Consider the following 20912-nt stretch of genomic DNA (forward strand, 5'->3'; position numbering starts at 1 on the left):
GCTTGTGTTTGGTTTTGATCATATTGCAAGACTCTGAACTCGGAATACAAAAATACAGTCATATTTTACAAATGTTTTAAAATAGACTTTTCAGAATTGCTAAAACACTAACCCCCCCAAATTCTCAATAGCCTAATCTAATTTGTAGAATAAATCACTCTTTTGTTTTCGATTTTCCTTTTGCCTGAGATGCATTGTCTGTGATGTGGACAAGGTCCTCCGGCCGGACCGACATGAAGACATGATGCTGAAGCAGAATCACTCTCACTGACCTTGATTTTGCGGTTGAACAACTCTTCTGAGTGTATAGTAACATGCTTTTGATTTAGGCTTTTTTTACTGTAACCTTTTTGTCTTTTGCAGTTGTTTCACTGTATTTTCACAGTATGCAAGTGCTGAAGACATTCAATACTATACAATATCCGGTAACAATATGCATTTACAGTCCTGTCACCCATTTACACACTATATACTAATTATAGTAAATACAATCACTGGGTAATAACAAGGTACTAACCCTGAACCTACCCCTAGCCTATGTACTTACCTTATATTAGCCAGTACTTTCTAGGTAAGTACACTGTAAGTACACGCAAGTACTGAACCGTAAAAGGAAGCGTTACCCTATATTCAGTAAAATACTATACTTGCAGTGCTTACAGTATACAATTTATTCACCTTGCCATTACTATATGTAATTGCAAAATTTTTTTACTTAGTTGCGATACATTTCTTTTTGGTAACTGCGTGTTTTGGATTCTGTTCTTAATTTTTTTATGTAGTCAAACGAATGATCTGTAGTGATCATGATAATGATTATTCCTCCTCATCATTATGGTTTTCTTCCTCATAATCTGCTTCTTCCATGTCTCTAAACAGGTTTCAATTGTTATACAGCACCCTACAGTTCAACTAATGAAAGTTACTGTACCACACAGTACAATACTTCAATTAATGCAATTACTTTCCACCACTGACTGGTTGTAGAGGCATGCATGTACACATTTCTATGTATGTGAAAGAAGAGGTTACACTTTGGTTTTATTTATATGGTGATAAAAAGCAGATTTTATTACATGCTTTATACTCATAATTAAGGTAAGTCCAGAAGTATGAAAGGTGTTAGTAGATTACAGTCCATCATCAGAAATGTCATAGTCACTGTCGTACTCATCAGATGATGCATTTTACAAGAAGCTCATGTTCTCTGCTCCAGACAAAACTTGCAGGTAACAGTCTCTTGCTTGCACCTTCATTTCTCTGATTTGATGCCGCTTTCTGAGGATGATGCTGTGCAGACCTTTCAAACCCTCTTCACTTAGGCCACATTGCGAATCTTAAAAGAGGAACACAAGAATATAAGACCAGCCTTAGAAACTTTATAAACAGTCATCATTGTTGTGTGTATATTTATTAGGGCTGCCCCCTAATAGCAATCTTTTGCCGGTGCAACCCTATGTAATTTATTACAAATATATAGTTTTCATTGTCTCACTTGAAAACAAGCAGGACAGCTCTCTGAGGGTATCGGAACGAGTTGAGAGAGATTTCCAATGGTGGTCCATCTCTGCAACAAGAATCTTCTGCTCCTCCTCAAGCCTCCTTACTGACATGATGATGTCAAAAGCTCTTCTCTTTGTCCTTAGATCGACAGAGTCTGGAATGCATTTATGATAAATAAATAAATCATTAGTATTAAACATCAACCTTCAAAGAACATCTAAAATATTATGGGGTTGCAGAATGACATTTGAAGCATTGTGGGTTATGTGTCATTATGTATCAGATTTGTCAGAAGCAGTTAACAGACTAGTGTACATACCACTGTGTGGGAGCTGCCATGGCCAAGCTGTCTCACCAGACAGAATGGTTTCCAGGCAAATAGTTTCTGTGATTGGAACCATTCTGTTGTATTTCTCCACAACAGATGTCAGGATTCCCTTCTCCTCCCTGATCTTGCGGCGGATTCTGGCACGACCTTTGTTGCCATCGGAATCTTTATAGAGACGCTGGGAACGTCTCTTGATACTGGCTACCAGGACCTCAATTCTGCTGGCCAAGGCATCAGCATCATTTGTAGTTGTTGTTGCAGCTGACAAGAAATAGGTGTGGTTTGCACTTTACAATACCAGTAACAATTACAATTATTTGTGACTTAATGTATTACAAGTAATCATTTCCTTACCGTCAGCCCAATCCTTTACATCATTCACCCAGTCTTCCAATTGGCTCGCTGTCACTGTCAATTGGGCTTTCATGGTCTCTAGGTTTAGTAACTGGCTTTGCAGAGCTTTTGTGGTCTACAATAACAAACAGTAGTAAGAAACAAGAACCAAATGTTCAATGCACAGCTTCATACACTGCTAACATGCAATACTGAACATGTAAAATTAATTCTACTGATGTCATTACCTTTTGATATCGGCGGGTCAGTGAGATAGCCAAATTGTTACACTTTTGCTGATTCCAGTGCATGGCCATGAGAGTCAGCATGTCTGTGCGTCCTGCAAACACAGAAAATATGATGTTACCATATTCCTCCAACTTATTATGTAAGGATGTACCTAGTGCAGTATGTCACCTTACCTGCTTTTGACATATGTTTTGTGGTCACTGCAATCCTAGAGAGGAAGGCATTGCACTGTTCCACCTCCTCCCCCAGTGTTAAACCAGCCCCATCCTGATAAGCCCCACTCCATTTCACCTGGTTAAGAATTAAAAAAACAATAAACAAAAAAAAAAACAGATGTTTGCAGATGTTCAGTTTAGATAATGCGATTCTATCACATAGCAACATTTCCTTACCTCGCATTTAAAATCATGGGCTTTGGCATGAAATACCGAAAGGAATGGCTTCATGTTGAGAAGGTGCTGGAGCTCTGGACAGCTTTTTGCAACTCTTTGGAGGTAGGGCCAATATTTGCAGGTCACATCCATACAAAAAAAAGTGATTTGCCTACTGGCCAGCTTTTCTTGCAGGTACAGGGGATAGGCAAAAATTTCCCCCTATACATATTTAAGGCACAGAGCAGGACTCCGTGCCGACACACCGCAAGCTCCAATCCCTCCTCGTCTACCTTGCTGGCAGATCTGTGTGAGGTCTCTCTGGCTGCAGACCACTCCCCTCCACAAACACCTCTTCCACTGACCTACAATATGGAAAATGGTGGATGAAAATAAGACTCTCCTAAACAAACTCTTCGGAAAGAGGTTTTACAAAATTTTACATGTTTGGTTGTGTTGTGAATGAGGTCCACAAATCTTTTCACGTCTTCGCCCTTGGCTATGAAGACGCCTTCAATGATGGCCTGTTCCTCAGATCTAAAAAAAACAAAAAACAACAATTGGTGATGGACAACAATTTATGATAACTTATAATCTGAGATTTCTTGGTTCACACATTAAATAGTAATGTTTTCCTATTAATACAAACACTGTGATACACAGTTTGGAGTACCTAGCAGCATTCTTGAAACGGTAATGCTTGCGGTTTCCATCAACTGAAACTGCAAGCATTTCAGGGGTGCACGCAGGACAGTTGAAGGGTTCTTCCTTGCATATTTTGTCCAACTCAAATCGCACAGCCTCCCACTCAAAAAAACTTTTCAGAAAACTGTCTGCTGAGATCTTGCCAGTCTATTAAAAATAAGGAAACCAACAGCTAATAATGTACAACAAATACATTAGCATCAAACAGCTTATCAAACCACAACTCAAAAATATCAACAACACTGCAGGATAGATAAATTAAATACTCACACGACCAAAGCGGACAGTTCGCTGATTCAGCATTCTTAAAAATGCTTGGCAGGACAGTCCTGGTGCCGCCATCTTCATTTCTTCAAATGAAAAAAAGTCTCGGGCAAATTAACTCGGGCATGCTTAGATCATGTCGTCCTGGAAATATCAAAAACACATCCACTGTAATGTAAACCAGGATTTGTGTTCTTTGTACAATTTATACATTACTTTAAAAGTTTTATATCTATGTCAAACTTGTAGGGATTCGCGTATGGATATATATTTATTTTTGAAATGCTTCTCAAACAGGACAAAATAAAGTTCTTCACATTCTTACCATTCATTGTGACCACAGCAACAGTCTTTCCTGGACTAACCCTCAATGACTCTGGTGAACAACCACAGATTTTGTCAGGCATCTCCACAGGTACATGCCGGACTGAAAAAGATCATATAGTACACTTGAATTATGATCAATTTGTATTGACTGAGAAATATAAGATTGTAATAGATTGCTGAAAAAGTACTCAAGATATGCTCAAAAAGCTGACTGACACAGAGTATCCACATACATTCAAGATAAAACAATAAGGGATAAAAAGGCATACTTTAAACAATAAAGCTTATGAGCTTAACTTTTCTGAAAATGATATATATGTTGTACACACAAACCAGAACTTACCACAATGGGAAAGAGCCTTATCCACCACGAAAGTTGTTGGAGGCAATGGTTGGAAGAATCCAGCAGTCATGGCATCTCTGTTGTGAAGAACATGTCTGGTGTGCATGCTGACGTCACATTCAGCACAGAAGAAGGGACGTGGTCTACAGTCACAACACCGGACAGCCGCTGGATTACTCCCACACTGTTGGCAGATGTGTGTTGCCACATGTTCTTGTGCCGCAGCCGTGTTCACCAGGCGGGGTCTCTCTGCCCTCCACCTCTCTGAAAAGAGACTTTGTCGTTTTGCTCCAGTTTGAGGAAGCCAGAAGAGAATCTCTTGGGGTTTCAAGAGGTGATGCTTCATCACCTGAGAATTCGCTTAGTGAGTGTTGGAGATCTTGTAGAAAACACTCTGTAAATGGTATGGAATATTCAAAAACAATAATTTCCTTCTATGTATATATATATATATATATATATATATATATATATATATATATATATTTCTTTTTTTACAATATTAAAGTGTACTCCAATTTGGCCTTGAAAGGATCAGTATTCTACAAAAGTTTAAAGTAGAAACATTTATTTACATTCTAACCCACTGTCATATATATATACAAGGGCTAATGGTGACACAATGCAGTACACACCAACAGCCTCTGGAGTAAAGGCCACTTCACAGTAAGTGTCAGGAGCAATGAAGGGAGGATCAGTCTTCCGAATGTGATCAGCTGTAGAGGATGAAAACAACACAAATCAACATTTATAACTTGTCCCAAGGCCTGGTTGCCAGCCTAAAATGGTGCAAGCTCACTGTTTAACAGAGCTAGAGAGAAATATTAGTACACTTATTTCCCAAACCCTAATGGGGGAAGTCCAATTACTATTGGTTATCTGGATATAAGGTGTCATATAGATGATGACAGCAAATAGGAATGCTTATATAGAAGCAGATTAAAAAGAAACAAGTTGGTTGGCCATTGAAAACACTCTGAAGAACAAACTGTTTCAAACACAGCCTTGCCAAAACCAATAACTTGAAAGAGATTTAGTATGATGGTAACCAGGTTAGCTCATATGACATTATAACCATTTCGACAAGATTTCCTGACAATGTCAATACAGCCCACAATTGAACTATTTTTTATGCTTTACACAAATATGTAATATTAGCCTTAATGTGTCTTTCACTTAATCCAAGACTAGTGATATCTTTCATAAATCTACTTTTTATGTAAAAAATCAAATGATTGGTTCTGGTTTGATTGTTTCCCTGTCATATCAAGCTATACATGCATTGTAAAATATACTCTCATAAGTGGTTAAACAATGTAGATCTACAATATATCTTGAATGACAAACAATACTGACCCTTATTTGAATGATTCCTGCTTGATCTTGGCCTCGCATAAACAATATTTCCAGTAATGTCTCTTTTTCTCCATTCCACCCTCGGCTCAGGTGTCTTCACTGGTGCTGCTGCCTCCTCATCTTGCAGCTCACCAAGAAGGTCATTTTTGGACTTTGGAGCTCATCCTTCAGTTCTTGGTCATCAACCAAGTTATCCAAGATCATGAGATGTTCTTGGATTTCTGAATCACTCTTGGACATTGTGATGGGCAGAAACACAAACAGACAGAAAGACTCACAACGAAGAGATGGACAGATAAAACAAATATAAATTTAAACAGAGAGAGAGAGAGAGAGAGAGAGAGAGGGAGAGAGAGAGAGAGAGAGAGAGAGAGAGAGAGAGAGAGAGAGAGAGAGAGAGAGAGCTACAGAGAGACTGATGAGTACAGATTAACAAGACGGACGTGGCTCTTAAAAGTGCCTTTGTTTGCGTGTGTGTGTGTGTATGTGTGTATGTGGTGGGGGGTAAGAATAAATGTATTTTATTTGAAGCTGCCAAATTTGAGGGTCCTAAAGAAAAAACAGAATTGAACATTTTACAGCAGTATTCTCTTCATCTGTGTGGCCAGAATGGGCTATATTTTATGTGATTTTCATTTTATACAGTTCAATAAACGAGAAGTTAATATTGTTAATGACATTTTAGAAAAAAATTAGACAAGAAATGTTGTCTAACATTCTACATAATTCATATATGAATCAGTCAATAAGTTATGATATCATTACTTATTACATTAATTATACATATTAATTGTTTTATTTCATATTGAAAAATTGTGATGAGCCAAAATGTAGTAGTTATGAATGAATTTGTATTGTTAATTATAGATTTATTTGGGTGTTTATTATATAATTTTGCGTGGATTTTAAACAATTATGCTGTAAAACAAACCAATCTGGCAACACCGCTCTTCATCTGAAAATGTATAATGTTGGATAATAGTTGTGTGCTAATGTAATACTGAAAACCTTAAAATCTCCCCTGTTATCTTACATGATTAACGTTATATGCGACAAAATTTGACACAAACTTGAATTCAATTAGCTAACTTTGCTAGCCTGCACATTTGGTGCAGCAAGCTATATTTTTATATTGTCTTCTATCATTTACTGTCATAAGAAATTGCCACCTTACATATGGAGGTAGTTTTGTTTCTTTATTATTCAATCAAAAAATATATTTTCAATTAAAAAAACCTTCACTTCAATAAAAGAAAAAATTTTCAATCAAAAAAAAAAAGGATTTGAATCCAAAAATATATTTGAGACTCAAAAAAATACATTTGAACACTGCTTTTCTTTGATTGAAAATGTTTTCTTTGATAGAAGTCCGTTTTGTTTTGTTTAAAGCAACCTTTTTAATTGAAGTAACATTGTTTTTTGATTGGACCATATAATAGGTAGGACATTTGTGTCTTTATCATTCAATCAAAAAAGAAGTTGCTTCAAACAAACAAACAACAGAATCAATAAAAAAGTCACTTCAATGAAAAGATAAACATTTTCAACTATAGAAAATCGTTTCTGAATGCAAATAAAATATTTGAGACTCCAAAAATTGCATTTGAACACTTTTTTTTTATTGAAAATGTTCTCTTTGATTGAAGTAATCTTTTTTTGTACTTGGGCCATACATGGGTAGGACATTTGTGTCTTAATCATTCAATTCCAAAAAAGTTGTTTAAATCAAAAAAAATATTTTCAATCAAAGAAAAAACTGTTCAAATGCAAAAAAAATTACCCTGTGAATGAAAAAAGTATTGAAGAGAATGTGTTTTTTCGTTGTTGTTTTTTTTTTTATTTGAAGTGAAAAAATTTTAGAAGTTCAAATTGTTTTGATTGAATCATTTTTTTAAGTGAAAAAAGTTTTGAAGTTCTGATTTTTTCGTTTGAATCACTTTTTTTTTTTGAAGTGCAAAAAGTTTTGAAGTTCAATTTTTTTTGATTGAATCATTTTGACACAAACGTTCCGCAGTGGGCGGGTGCTTCTCTATTGGTCAGACATGTTTGATTGACAAGTGTCTACACCAACGACATCATTCTGACAAAGAAGTCATGTTCGCCAGTCGCCAGCAAGCTTTTTGCCAGCAAAATTTGCTTTCATCCGAAAAAAGTACTTTGGACCACTGAGCAACAGTCCAGTGCTGCTTCTCTGTAGCCCAGGTCAGGCGCTTCTGCCGCTGTTTCTGGTTCAAAAGTGGCTTGACCTGGGGAATCCTTCCCACAGACTTCCCACTGAGGTGCCTTGATACAGCACTCTGGGAACAGCCTATTTGTTCAGAAATTTCTTTCTGTGTCTTACCCTCTTGCTTGAGGGTGTCAATGATGGCCTTCTGGACAGCAGTCATGTCGGCAGTCTTACCCATGATTGCGGTTTTGATTAATGAAACAGGCTGGGAGTTTTTAAAAGCCTCAGGAATCTTTTGCAGGTGTTTGAGTTACTTAGTTGATTCAGATGATTAGGTTAATAGCTCGTTTAGAGACCCTTTTCATGATATGCAATTTTTTTGAGATAGGAATTTTGGGTTTTCATGAGCTGTATGACAAAATCATCAGTTTTTAAACAATAAAAGACCTGAAATATTTCAGTTGTTGTGCAATGAATCTAAAATATATGAAAGTTTAATTTTTATCATTACATTATGGAAAATAATGAACTTTATCACAATATGCTAATGTTTTGAGAAGGACCTGTATAATAGGCTAAAGATTTAAAGATAATTCCAAAAAGAAATGCATTATTTATACATAAATTCAGACTAAATCAATGGCCTGCACAGTCTACAGTTGTGACCTCAGGAATAGTTCTTGAAGTGATCCACATCTTTCTACAAACACGGGAGGTGAATTATTATTCTGATTTGGCCCAAAAGCTACTTGCACTGGTTACTGTTTTTGAGGGCCACTTGAATCATTACTTTTCAGTGTGTTTGCACCATAAAACAGGATACAACCCAGATAGATATAGCTCTAATTTCAATTAAACTCCAGTACAATAGGTGGCGGCATGCATTTAGTGTGCTGCCCGCCAGTAAACCCCATGTGATGAACAGGAAGAGCATATGGAGTTTGGGTTGCAGGGCCAGAGTGGAACTTGTTTTTCGACCTGCGCGCTGAGGACACGAGAACGACAGTCAATGTTGTTTATATTCTCTTCATTTTAGTATAAGCGGTTTAATTTGGATCAAACATGTAAGTTTGACTGATATCGAAGATGTTTTTTTCCTGGGATACACACGAACAACAAGGCTTGAAGATTCTCATTGATTTTGAGCAATTTGGCGGAGTAGCAACAACTGTACCGTGAATGTAACTATCATGGGTGATACAACGGACGGAGATAGTGATAATATGGAATGGAAGGATGTAACTAGAAAGAGGAAAGGTAGGAATGATAGCTCAGGAAGCTCAGTCTGCGGATTGGAGGTGGGTGATATGGTTAAAAAAGCAAAGGCTAGTGAGAAGGAAGATGAACAAACTGATTGGAAAGTGATGATAACGTTTAAACATGAAGGAGGACATTTCCATCCACTTAAACTTACAAAAGCAATTGAAAAAGAAATGGGTAAGATCAAGTTTGCTAAATACTTGAGTAATAAGAGGATTTTGATTTTTGCCAAAGACCAATTACAAAGAGATAAATTGCTTAAAGCAAAAACTTTGAATGGAGAAAGGATTAGTGCTCATATCCCAGGAAATGCAGCAAAACTCAGAGGTGTTATTTATGACATTCCTTTGACAATGAAAATGGATGAGATAATACAAGAAATCAAAGGAGGAAAAGTTGTTAAAGCCACAAGAATACAAATTCAAAGAAATGGTGTGAGAACGGATAGCTTATCTGTAATCCTTGAGTTTGAGAGTGAGTTCCCCAAAAGAGTAAGAATGGGATATATGAGTTATGATGTCAGAGAATTTATTCCTGCTCCTTTGCGCTGCTTTAAGTGTCAAAGAATGGGACACACGGCAGGACAATGTAAAGGAAAGCAAAGATGTGCAAGATGTGGAGGAGAACATGATAATGGAAAATGTGGTGAAGATGGAAAAATTAGATGTTGTAACTGTGGCGGGGAACACAGTGCTGCTTTTGGAGGATGTCCAGTTCAAAAACAAGCTAGAGAGGTGCAGAAATATAAAAGAACAAATCAGGTTTCCTACGCTGATGCACTTAAAAAAGTGAAGGAGAATGCGATAAATGAATCCCGTTCAGCACATAAAGTAAACAATGAGAGAGAGATTGTGAAGAAGCAGCAAATAGAGACCTTGTGTGATGAATCACCGGAGGCAGTCAGGTCCATTTGCAACGTTTTATTAAGAAGAGTAGTAAGCAGGAAAAGGGTCAAACACTAGCAAGATCAACAACGAAGATTAGGCTCACACTTATCAGATCCAGGCGAGGGGTCAGGGCTGGCAGCGAGCAGAAGAGAATCCAGGGACAAAGCAGGGGGTCGATAGACAGGCGGCAGACAACGGGATAATCAGATCAGCGGAGGTCAAACACAGGCAGGCAGAGATACAGGAATAAACGCTCAGAATGTTCACAGTGGAAACGAGACTTCGCACTGTTTGACAAGTGAATGGGGCTTATATGCAGGTAGATAACAGGGTGCAGGTGCGTGAGTGAGTGATCAGTGATGGCAGGTGTGTGAGTAAAGTCCATATTCGGGTGATGGTGCCCTCTGGTGGCCAGTGAGGGATGTTGTGGGTTGTGTGAGTGTGACAGAGCCCCCCCCCCTGCGAGCGACTCTTGGCGCGAGGATGTTGACGGCGTCGAGGTCTACCACGGGGTCGAGGAGCAGGTTTGCTTGGATGATTGCGATGAAACTCAGCGGTGAGAGTGGGGTCCAGAATGTCCGTGGCATTGACCCAGGAACGTTCCTCTGGGCCGAATCCCTCCCAGTCGACAAGGTATTGGAGCAACCTGCCCCGGCGCCTTGAGTCCAGAAGTTGGTGTACTCGATAAGCCTCCTCGCCCTCTACCAAGATGGATGGAGGATTCGGTTCCTGGGGTCGATTCTCTCCTCCCTCAGTGGGGTCGGCAGCGGGTTTGAGGAGTGAAACATGGAAAGTGGGAGCAATACGAAAATGATTAGGCAGGGCCAGGCGGTAGGATACTGGAGTGATTTGTCGAAGAATTTTGAAAGGACCAACGTACCTTGGACTGAGTTTTTTGCAGGGGAGTTGAAGACGAAGGTCTCGGACGGACAACCACACCCATTGTCCTGGTTGGTACTCTGAACCGGCTCGACGGCGGCGGTCAGCCTGACTCTTGAAGCGGCGGACTGCACGCAGGAGGTGTGTGTGTGCTTGGTCCCATGTCTCCTCACTGCGTCGTAACCAGTCGTCTACGGCGGGAACGTTTGTGGGTTCCCCAGACCAAGGGTATAGAGGGGGTTGGAAACCCAGGATGCACTGGAAAGGAGTCAAGCCCGTGGAGTGCTTTTGTAATGAGTTCTGGGCGTATTCCGCCCAGATCAAGTATCGACACCAATCCTCTTGGTGATGGTGACAGTAGGTCCGGAGGAACCGGATGATGTCTTGATTGAGACGTTCTACCTGGCCGTTGGCTTGCGGGTGGTATCCGGACGTGAGGCTCACGTTGACTTGAAGAGCCTTGAAGAAGGCCGACCAGACTCGGGAGGTGAACTGAGGTCCTCTGTCGGAAATAATATCCTCAGGTAGACCATACAACCTGAATACCCAGTTGCAGAGATGTTCTGCCGTTTGTAGTGCCGTGGGAAGCTTGGTTAAGGGAATGAGGCGGCAAGCTTTGGAGAATCTGTCCACCACGGTGAGGATGGTAGTGTGGCCATTGGAGGCGGGTAAGTCCGTAATGAAGTCAATTGCTATGTGGGACCAGGGACGTTGAGGTATGGGCAGCGGATTGAGTAAACCGGCGGGTAACAGACGAGATGATTTCTGGGTGTTGCAGACCTGGCATCGTTGGATAAACCTGGTGGTGTCTTGGGTTAAGGTTTGCCACCAGTAGCGGTTCTGGAGGAGTTGAATGGTGGCTGTAACCCCTGGATGACCGGAACTGGGAAGAGCGTGAACATGCTCCAGGGGCCAGTTGCACCAACAGGGCTTACGCCTGGTCTTAAGGTAAGTAGGTCTTAACTCAGCATTCTAAGTCCGACCTAATAGTTACGACTGTTGCACCATCCAGGCTTAAGTCCTCTTCTCGCTAAGACCGGGCGTAAATCTTACTCCTAGTCAGTAGCAGGCGTAAAGTCAAAATCTAGGCATATCCTAGCGTTAATAGGCCTATCCGTTTTCCGACAGATAATGTTTCTATAGTAACCACTAAAAGCAAGTGATTTTTCATTGAATCGTTAAAATGATTTGTTAAAAACGGTCAAAAAATCTTCCTGTCTGTTGCATGGAGACTCTGCTACAGTTTCATTTTGAAATTCTCGTCAGCAAAATAAAGGGGAAAAAAACAATATTCACAATTGTGTCTAAAAAGTAACTCACAATGTTAACTTATTGTTAATTTAACTGTTGTATAAAATAAATATCACATTTGCAATTGTGCACATGAAAACGGCCCTTTTAATAACATATGATATAAATATAAGACAAAAAAACTTATTTTGGGACATACCTATAACTGCAGTGACACATCACGCAGTGAAAACAAGCACGAGAGACAAATGTGATGTCAGCTCGCAGTGCCTCGTCCATAGTTAAAACAATGATTACAATATCATCATAGACGATACATTACGCACACTCCTAAGCACATAAAAAATTGAACTTACAATTGAACTGACATTTATTACCAACGTTCTTCTACCTCTCCTCTCGCGTGCAGGAGACAGACGTAATGCTGCCGCGAATGAAGCGAATTGTCACGTGCTGAATGTACAGCTCTATTAACTGAATACTATTTTAACCCCTTAACCGTCACCCCCCCCTTTTGATAAATGATATGAAAATGCACTATACAAACAAACTTAAATGGTTGTAATTCAAGAATGCTTTGGAATAAAGACCTAAGTTTGGTCTTGTTTTAAAGAAAACAATCAGCAGGTTATTAAAGTGAAAGCACTTCAATAAATTAAAGTATGAAAAAGTTATGGAAGTTATAATTTACAGTAAATCAAATATACTTTATTAATATATATTTTTTAATATAAAATAAATATTTTACAAAATATTTTTTACTATAAAATTACTATAAAATGAAAGCTATATATCTAACCAAGTTGTGTTCCAAATTTCAAGTTGATATCACAAAAATTTAAGTTCCCATGAGATTTTGTTTAGGCATAGTACCAAAAATAGCCACCTGGTGCCATTGCATTCCATTGAATTTAATTGTATGCATTCTGCTGTAACAAATTCATAAATTTCTATCCAAATATCACTTCTGTCACTAAATATGGAACCTTGAGACTCAGACCTTTCTGACAATATGTGTTTAGTCAATATTAGAAAAGGTTTTGATAATACATTATAAAAGATATAAAATAAAAAAAAGCCTAATAAAAAGCCTTATGAAAGCCTAATAAAAAAATACCGTTTCTATGGTAACGCAACATCCAATTTCAAAACGGTTTTCACAGGATGAATTCTGAGTTCGTAAGCTTTCAAATGATACCGAATTTATGATAACTACTAAAATATGTGATATAATAATAATAAAAAAGTATTTATATATATATATATATATATATATATATTATACTTTTTAGAGGACTTCTTAATTTACTTTTTAAAATATAATTTTATCTTTTTTTATTGACAAATACTAGATTATGTTTTATTATAAACTTTTAGCATTAAAAATGAAAGTTTCAATTATTAACTGAAAGTCCTTTCCTTTTTCTTGATCCTCCATTGATATGGATACAAGTTAACCAAACAGCGGAAGATAGTTTACAACGTAACCCCAGCAACGCATGCTGCTAGGCAACCGTGGCCATTCACAGGAACGCGCATTGCTAAAACCAGGCGTAGTTAAGCCTAGGCTTAAGTTTGGTTGGTGCAACCGACGTTAGGTCAACTCTAAAGACTGGTCTTAACTGAGACCTACTTAGCAGTTAGGACCAGGCTTAGTAAAGCCCTGTTGGTGCAACTGGCTCCAGGACCTGGTTACGAAGTGTCCCGGGGACAAAGATTCTGTGAGGCGGACAGGCTATGGGAACCTCCGTTTGAGCGTTGGCCTGCTCCAGCTCGGTCTCAAGATCCCACTGGATGGGACCAACGACGAGGTCGGGGCCCAGGATAGTTTCAGGAGCTTTGGTGGCTGGTTCTGGGTCGTACAGTCGGGACAGGGCATCGGCCTTAGTGTTTTTAGACCCTGGATGGTAGGTGACCATGAATTGAAAACGGGTGAAGAAGAGGGACCAGCGGGCTTGTCGAGGGTTTAACCTTTTGGCGGTGCGGAGGTATTCTAGGTTCTTGTGATCGGTGAGTACGGTGAAGGGAGTAGCGGCTCCTTCTAGCCAGTGTCGCCATTCCTTGAAGGTGGCCCTCATGGCCAGAAGTTCGCGATCTCCTACGTCATAATTCCTCTCAACGGCGTTGAGTTTTCTTGAGTAGAAGGCACAGGGATATAGTTTGGGTGGCGACCCCTGCCGTTGGGACAATACTGCGCCCAGGCCTGTACTCAACGCGTCCACTTCCACCACAAAGGGTAGGTTGGGGTTGGGATGGTGCAGGATAGGAGCAGACGTAAAGAGTTGTTTCAACTGATTTAAGGCACGAGTGGCTGACTCATTCCAGGGGAGACGTGATGTATTTTTCTTGATCAGAGATGTCAAAGGATTTGCCACAATGCTGAAGTTACGGATGAAGCGGCGGTAGAAGTTGGCAAACCCGAGGAAGCGTTGTAGCTCCTTGAGAGTAGTGGGTCGTGGCCACTCGAGAACAGCTCGAACTTTGCCCTCATCCATGGCGACGCCCTCAGGGCTGATGACGTATCCCAAGAACGCGGTGGAGGTCTGATGGAATTCACACTTCTCGATCTTGGCATAAAGCTGATGTTGAATGAGGCGTTCTAGGACCGCTCGGACGTGTTGAATATGTTCCTTCAGGGTGTTGGAATATATCAAGATGTCGTCAATGTAGACGATGACTGTTCGATGGAGCATGTCTCTAAAGACGTCGTTGATGAATGATTGGAACACGGCAGGACTGTTAGACAGCCCGAACGGCATGACCTGATATTCGTAGTGCCCTGAGCACGTGGAAAAGGCTGTTTTCCACTCGTCCCCCTCGCGAATGCGGATGAGATTGTAGGCACAGCATAAGTCGAGTTTGGTGTAGAACTTGGCCGTGCGGAGTAGTTCCAGGGCTGCTGGAACCAGAGGGAGAGGATAGTGGAATTTGATGGTCTGATCATTGAGAGCCCGATAATCAATACAAGGTCGGAGACCGCCGTCCTTTTTCTTGACGAAGAAAAAGCCAGCTGATGCTGGAGAAGTTGAGGGTCGGATGAAGCCCTTTGCGAGGTCTTCCTCGATATATTTTCTCATGGCCTCAGTCTCAGGTTGGGAGAGAGGGAAGATACGGCCTTTGGGAGGTGTGGAGCCTGGAACCAGATCGATGGCACAGTCGTTGACCCACCTCTCCACAATACAAGCAAAGATTTTGACACCGCCGTCGTTCCTTTTCTTCCAGGGTTAAGCGAGAAGTGTTTACCTGCATGGGTTCGACGTGGTCAGCGGATGCGTGGGTAGAGTGTCTAGAAGGAACCACAGGGCGCGAGGTGAATACAGGACGATGATTCACACGGCGAGATCGGATGAGGTTGTCGATCTGGATAGCCAGATGAATAAACTGATCCAGTTCTCTCCCCTTGTCGCGGCAGGCTAATTCAGCTTGTAAGTCATGACTCAATCCTCTTCGGAACATCACCTTTAAGGAATCATTGGTCCAATCCGTCTGCGCGGCGAGGGTTCTGAAAGAGAGTGCGTATTCGGCGGCCGTGGAACGACCCTGGGTGAGTTCAAGAAGTCGGTCGCCTGCTCCTTTGCCCTCTTTAGAATGTTCAAAAACCTCTCGAAACTGCTGAAGGAATGTTTCGAATAGGGATGGCCCGATACCGATACTGGCATCGGGGATCGGGTCGATACTGTCCTCATATACTCGTACTCGTACTCATAAAAATTCGCCGATACCATGCCCCGATACCACGTACATTTTGCGAAACGAAACTGGCCGCCGCGAGTGCTTTGTCGAGGTGAACTGAGGCATAGGGACGTGCACTCCCAACGCAAAAGAGTGCGGCGCGGTACTAGATCTGATGGCCGAGCGCGGGCGCGGGCGGTAATGCACTCACTCTGTGTGTGCGGGTTCCGGGAGAATAAAACGATTCGCGGGACTCCCTCAAACTAGAAATATCTATGAATACAACATATTAAAACTAATAGATTTTCATTCATCTGTTGCAGAAAAGCAAGAAGAACAACTAAAACAAAATAGAAACGATTTACAGGCCAGAGTTTCTATTCATAACATGTTTGCAGCGTTGAGCGATGTAGCTAATCACAGACATGTGTGTTGATTTCTTGAACGCAATGGCTAATCAGAAGCATTTTAGATAGACTCCCCTCACTGCTCAAAACTTTTTTGTTCAGTGCTGAATTCTGTATGCTGGCAAATCCTCTAATTATAACAAACAAAGTGTGGATATTATGAAAGATTCATTGTGCAGTCAGCTTCATTGATAATAACAGATGTGTGAGATCGCGATGAACTGTCAGCTTTTTAGGAATTAGACTATTAAGGGAGCGCACTTTGGGCGCATTCAGTCATGTCAGACCATGCACGCAGTAACTGCTTGCTTTTATGTTAAATTAACAGTGGTTTGTGTGTTAATACATTTATTATTTTACTCATTATTATTTATTTTTAGACTTGTTAAAACAAGCAGAGAAGAAAATAAAAACAGTCTTCTAACCGGTGTTCTAAAATAGTCTTCTGTCTTCTTTTCTGGGAGCCTATAGTTACTTTTGCGGTAGAAATATCGGTATCGGTACTCGATATCGGAAAGTACACAAATGTAAATACTCGTACTCGTATCGGTTTGAAAAAAATGGTATCGGGCCATCCCTAGTTTCGAAGGTGGGAAAAGCTGTACCATCCGCTCGCCATACTGCCGTAATCCAGTCCAGTGCTCTTCCGGTCAATATAGAACAAACAAAGGCGATCCTACTGGTTTCGGTGGGAGAAAGCATGGGTTGCTGGGCAATGATGAGTCTGCATTGCAGGATAAAGCCTTTGCATTTCCCTGGGTCCCCATCAAACCTCTCAGTAAGTGCGAGGCGAGGGTGTGCGCTCGCGGAGGGTTGGGCTTCGGTGGCACGGGGAGCTGGTTGTGGTATTTGCTGTGGAGAAGGGTTGGGAGCGGGGCTTTGCATGGTTTGAATGGCTTTCACCAATTCCTCAGTTACCGATGTGAGACGATTAAGTTGGTGGTGATGCGTGGCGAGTTGATCCGCTTGGGCGGCGAAAGCTGCGGTGAGTGCAGACATCGTTGCTGAACCTTGTTGTGGCGAAGTCTTCTGTGATGAATCACCGGAGGCAGTCAGGTCCATTTGCAACGTTTTATTAAGAAGAGTAGTAAGCAGGAAAAGGGTCAAACACTAGCAAGATCAACAACGAAGATTAGGCTCACACTTATCAGATCCAGGCGAGGGGTCAGGGCTGGCAGCGAGCAGAAGAGAATCCAGGGACAAAGCAGGGGGTCGATAGACAGGCGGCAGACAACGGGATAATCAGATCAGCGGAGGTCAAACACAGGCAGGCAGAGATACAGGAATAAACGCTCAGAATGTTCACAGTGGAAACGAGACTTCGCACTGTTTGACAAGTGAATGGGGCTTATATGCAGGTAGATAACAGGGTGCAGGTGCGTGAGTGATCAGTTACCCCTTTTCCACCAAAGCATTTTGAGAGCCGGTTCGGAGCCGGTGCCTACTCGCGAACCGGTTCTTTGTGTTTCGACAGCCAAAGAACCGGTTCTCGGCCAGGAAAACTGGTTCCAAAGCGGCACCAACTCTTTGCTGGACTAGAACCAGAGAACCGTTCTTTTACCACCGTGTCATGCTTACGGCGGGGCTGGAGGCGGGTTTAGATGTGTCCTAAACATATTTTATGACCGCAAAGCCAGGAGAAACATTTGCAGAAACACGATGTAGTCCACCATTGTAATTATTATGCTTGAAGTTGGCGCAAGCGTTTCTAGCTTTTTTTAAATTTTATTTTTTTATTGAAAACATTATGTAAGCAAAGAAGAAAACAGTCAAAATATAGAACAAATAAACGGAAAGAAAAAAAGACACAAGACAGAGGTACATAACTAATCAGAAATGATTACATATCAAAGGAAAAGATTAAAAGACTTACTTATTTCAATTGTTTTTAAAGCCTTCATGGTACACAAGTTAGAGATAATCCCAAAATAATGTACTTGCTATCGTTTCTGTATGGCGACGTACACAGTGACGTAACGACGTCGTTCGCTGGGCGCTCTAGTCAGTGGGAAAACAAACCGGTTCTGAGAAGGTTCGCAAGTTGAACAGACTCCGAACTAACTTTGAACCAGCACCAGTTCCGAACCAGTTCTTTTTTGGTGGAAAAGGGGTAAGTGATGGCAGGTGTGTGAGTAAAGTCAATATTTGGGTGATGGTGCCCTCTGGTGGCCAGTGAGGGATGTTGTGGGTTGTGAGAGTGTGACACCTTGCCTGTTGATATAAATCAGAGTCAATTAGAAACTAATCCATATATACAGAAGATTAATGAGGATACAATGATGGTGGATAAAATCAATTTTATCACTTTCATATGTAAGGTTGTGAATGTGGCGATACAGCAAAAGAAAAAAAGAAAAAAGTGATAGAATCAAGACCATTGTAGAAGCAGCTATAGAAATTCTGGGGATTAAAGAAGTTACAGCTGAACTGATACATGAGATGTTAATTCTTCCAATGATGGAGTATCTCAAGGGGATTAGTAGTTTGATCATGGTTTTCCTTATACTCCAATGGAATGCCAGAAGTCTAATAGCGAATGGGCAAGAATTTAAGAAGGTTGTAGATGAGTTGGAAGTTTTACCTGATGTTATGTGTTTACAAGAAACATGGCTAAGAACACATCTGGAATTTGTTATTCCAGGATATAATTCTATTAGATGTGATCGAATTGATAAACAAGGTGGAGGATGTGTAACATTTATTAAGGATACTATAGTATATAGACAAATAAATGTTCCAAATGAATTTGAATGCATAATAATAGAAATTTGTAGTCCCAGAGGAGACATCAAAATAGTCAACTATTACAATCCTTGTAAAAAGCTGTCAATGCACAATTTTCATATGATTTTAGAAAATGTTACCAGAAGAGAAATTTGGTGTGGTGATTTTAATGCACACAATACATTATGGGGAAGTGATCATACTGATATTAATGGAGAAATAGTTGAAGAACTAATAGAGGAGAGATCACTGGTGTGTCTTAATAATGGAAGTGGAACTAGGGTGAATGTTAGAAGAAATACAGTTTCATGTTTAGATCTCACGTTAGTCTCTGGAAATATTAGTAATATTTGTGAATGGAATGTTAAGAATGATACTGATATAGGTAGTGATCACTTTCCAATATTATGCTCTTTGAATTTTGATGTGTTTATTCAGGATGAATATGTAATAGAAAGATGGTGTTTTGATAAAGCGGATTGGAGAGTTTTTAAAGATTATTGTATTGAAAGTTCTGAAAGATTATCAATGGAGGGTGATGTTGATAAATGTACAGCAACAATAACCGCTATGATTATCAGTGCTGCATCAGCATCCATTCCTAAGAGTAGCATAGTAAAGGGGGGAAAAAAGAAAATGGTTCCGTGGTGGATCAATGAATGTAAAAATGCTTTTAAAGAAAGAAATCATGCGTTCAGAATTTTAAGAAGTCATTTGAGTCAAGATAACCTGATTGAATATCAAAGGAAGAAAGCAAGGGCAAGGAAAGTAATTAAGTCATCCAAAAAGAGTGCTTGGAGACAGTTTTGCTCCTCCATTGGCAGTGAAGTACAATTGGGTGATATTTGGTCAATGATTAAAAAAATGACTGGGAAAAGGAAGTTAGTTAATATCCCAGCATTGAGAGATGGAGAATATATGGCAATTACAAATAAGGAGAAAGCTGATTTACTAGGCAAGAAGTTTGCAAGTGTGCATAGTGGAAGTCATTTGGATGAAATGCACAAACAAAGAAAAAAATTAATTTTAAGAGATAATTCTGATGTGACAAAGAAAAAGGATTGTGATGGTTCGGCTCTTGATATGGAATTTACTCTGCATGAGATGAAACTGGCTTTAGAGGGAAGTGGTTACACGTCCCCAGGGCAAGATCAATTATGTTATGTAATGTTTAGACAGCTACCTGATGAAGCATTGGAAATCATATTACACCTGTTTAATAAGATATGGAGAGAAGGTGTAATACCTGTTAGCTGGAAAAGTGCTCTGATATTACCTTTTGGTAAACCTGGTAAAGACCTAGTGAATGCAGGAAACTACAGACCAATTGCACTAACTTCTCATTTATGTAAATGGATAGAAAAGATAATTGTTCGTAGACTGGCATTTTATTTAGAGCAAAGAGAACTGTTAAGCCCATGTAAAAGTAGATTTCGTAAAGGAAGATCTACGATAGATGCATTAGTGAAAGTTAGCAATGAAGCAGAAAAAGCAATTGGTGTGAAAGAGGTTATGACTATAGTATTTTTTGATATAGAGAAAGCGTATGATTCTATGTGGAGAGAAGGTTTAATGATTAAAATGCAGAGAATGGGGATTGGTGGAAGACTTTACAACTGGGTTTTAGATTTTCTAACTAATCGGACATTTCATGTTAAAGTTGGAGATGTTATGTCAGAAGATTTTAATATTATAAATGGTATCCCTCAAGGCAGTGCTATTAGCCCGATTCTGTTTAATATTATGATAAATGATATTTTTATGAACGTTGGTAAAGACATTGGATCATATATGCAGATGATGGGGCTATATGGAAAAGGGGGGAAAATATTAAACATGTGACAAATAGTATACAGAATGCTATATTGAATATTTAAAGATGGTCG

At 40.1% G+C, this 20912-nt stretch overlaps 1 protein-coding gene across 1 annotated transcript; it reads right to left on the reverse strand.

Annotated features, from left to right (window-relative positions):
• Window positions 1–1039: 1039 nt before the first annotated feature.
• Window positions 1040–4812, reverse strand: LOC143706808 (uncharacterized). Its single transcript, XM_077199144.1, has 11 exons — window positions 4424–4812; window positions 4079–4180; window positions 3760–3897; window positions 3458–3636; window positions 2806–3321; window positions 2587–2704; window positions 2413–2504; window positions 2186–2300; window positions 1823–2092; window positions 1496–1657; window positions 1040–1336 (listed from the first exon to the last, which is right to left on the reverse strand). Exons 5-11 carry the CDS (start codon window positions 2935–2937, stop codon window positions 1188–1190), a joined length of 1038 nt encoding a protein of 345 aa, XP_077055259.1. The 5' UTR covers window positions 2938–3321; window positions 3458–3636; window positions 3760–3897; window positions 4079–4180; window positions 4424–4812; the 3' UTR covers window positions 1040–1187.
• Between the last annotated feature and the right edge of the window lie 16100 nt (window positions 4813–20912).

Source organism: Siphateles boraxobius, unplaced genomic scaffold (assembly GCF_051911475.1).
Source record: "Siphateles boraxobius isolate OS27281-9 unplaced genomic scaffold, OSU_SipBor_1 41, whole genome shotgun sequence".
In the NCBI taxonomy this organism is placed as follows: Eukaryota; Metazoa; Chordata; class Actinopteri; order Cypriniformes; family Leuciscidae; genus Siphateles; species Siphateles boraxobius.

Bases quoted from the DNA above. Each gene is read 5' to 3' on its own strand.
- LOC143706808 (XM_077199144.1), bottom strand. From the start codon at position 2,937: ATGGATGTGACCTGCAAATATTGGCCCTACCTCCAAAGAGTTGCAAAA. The intron at 2,705-2,805 runs GTAAGGAAATGT...ATTCTTAACCAG, and splicing joins CCCATGATTTTAAATGCGAG to GTGAAATGGAGTGGGGCTTA. The intron at 2,093-2,185 runs GTAAGGAAATGA...ATTTCTTGTCAG, and splicing joins TGTAAAGGATTGGGCTGACG to CTGCAACAACAACTACAAAT.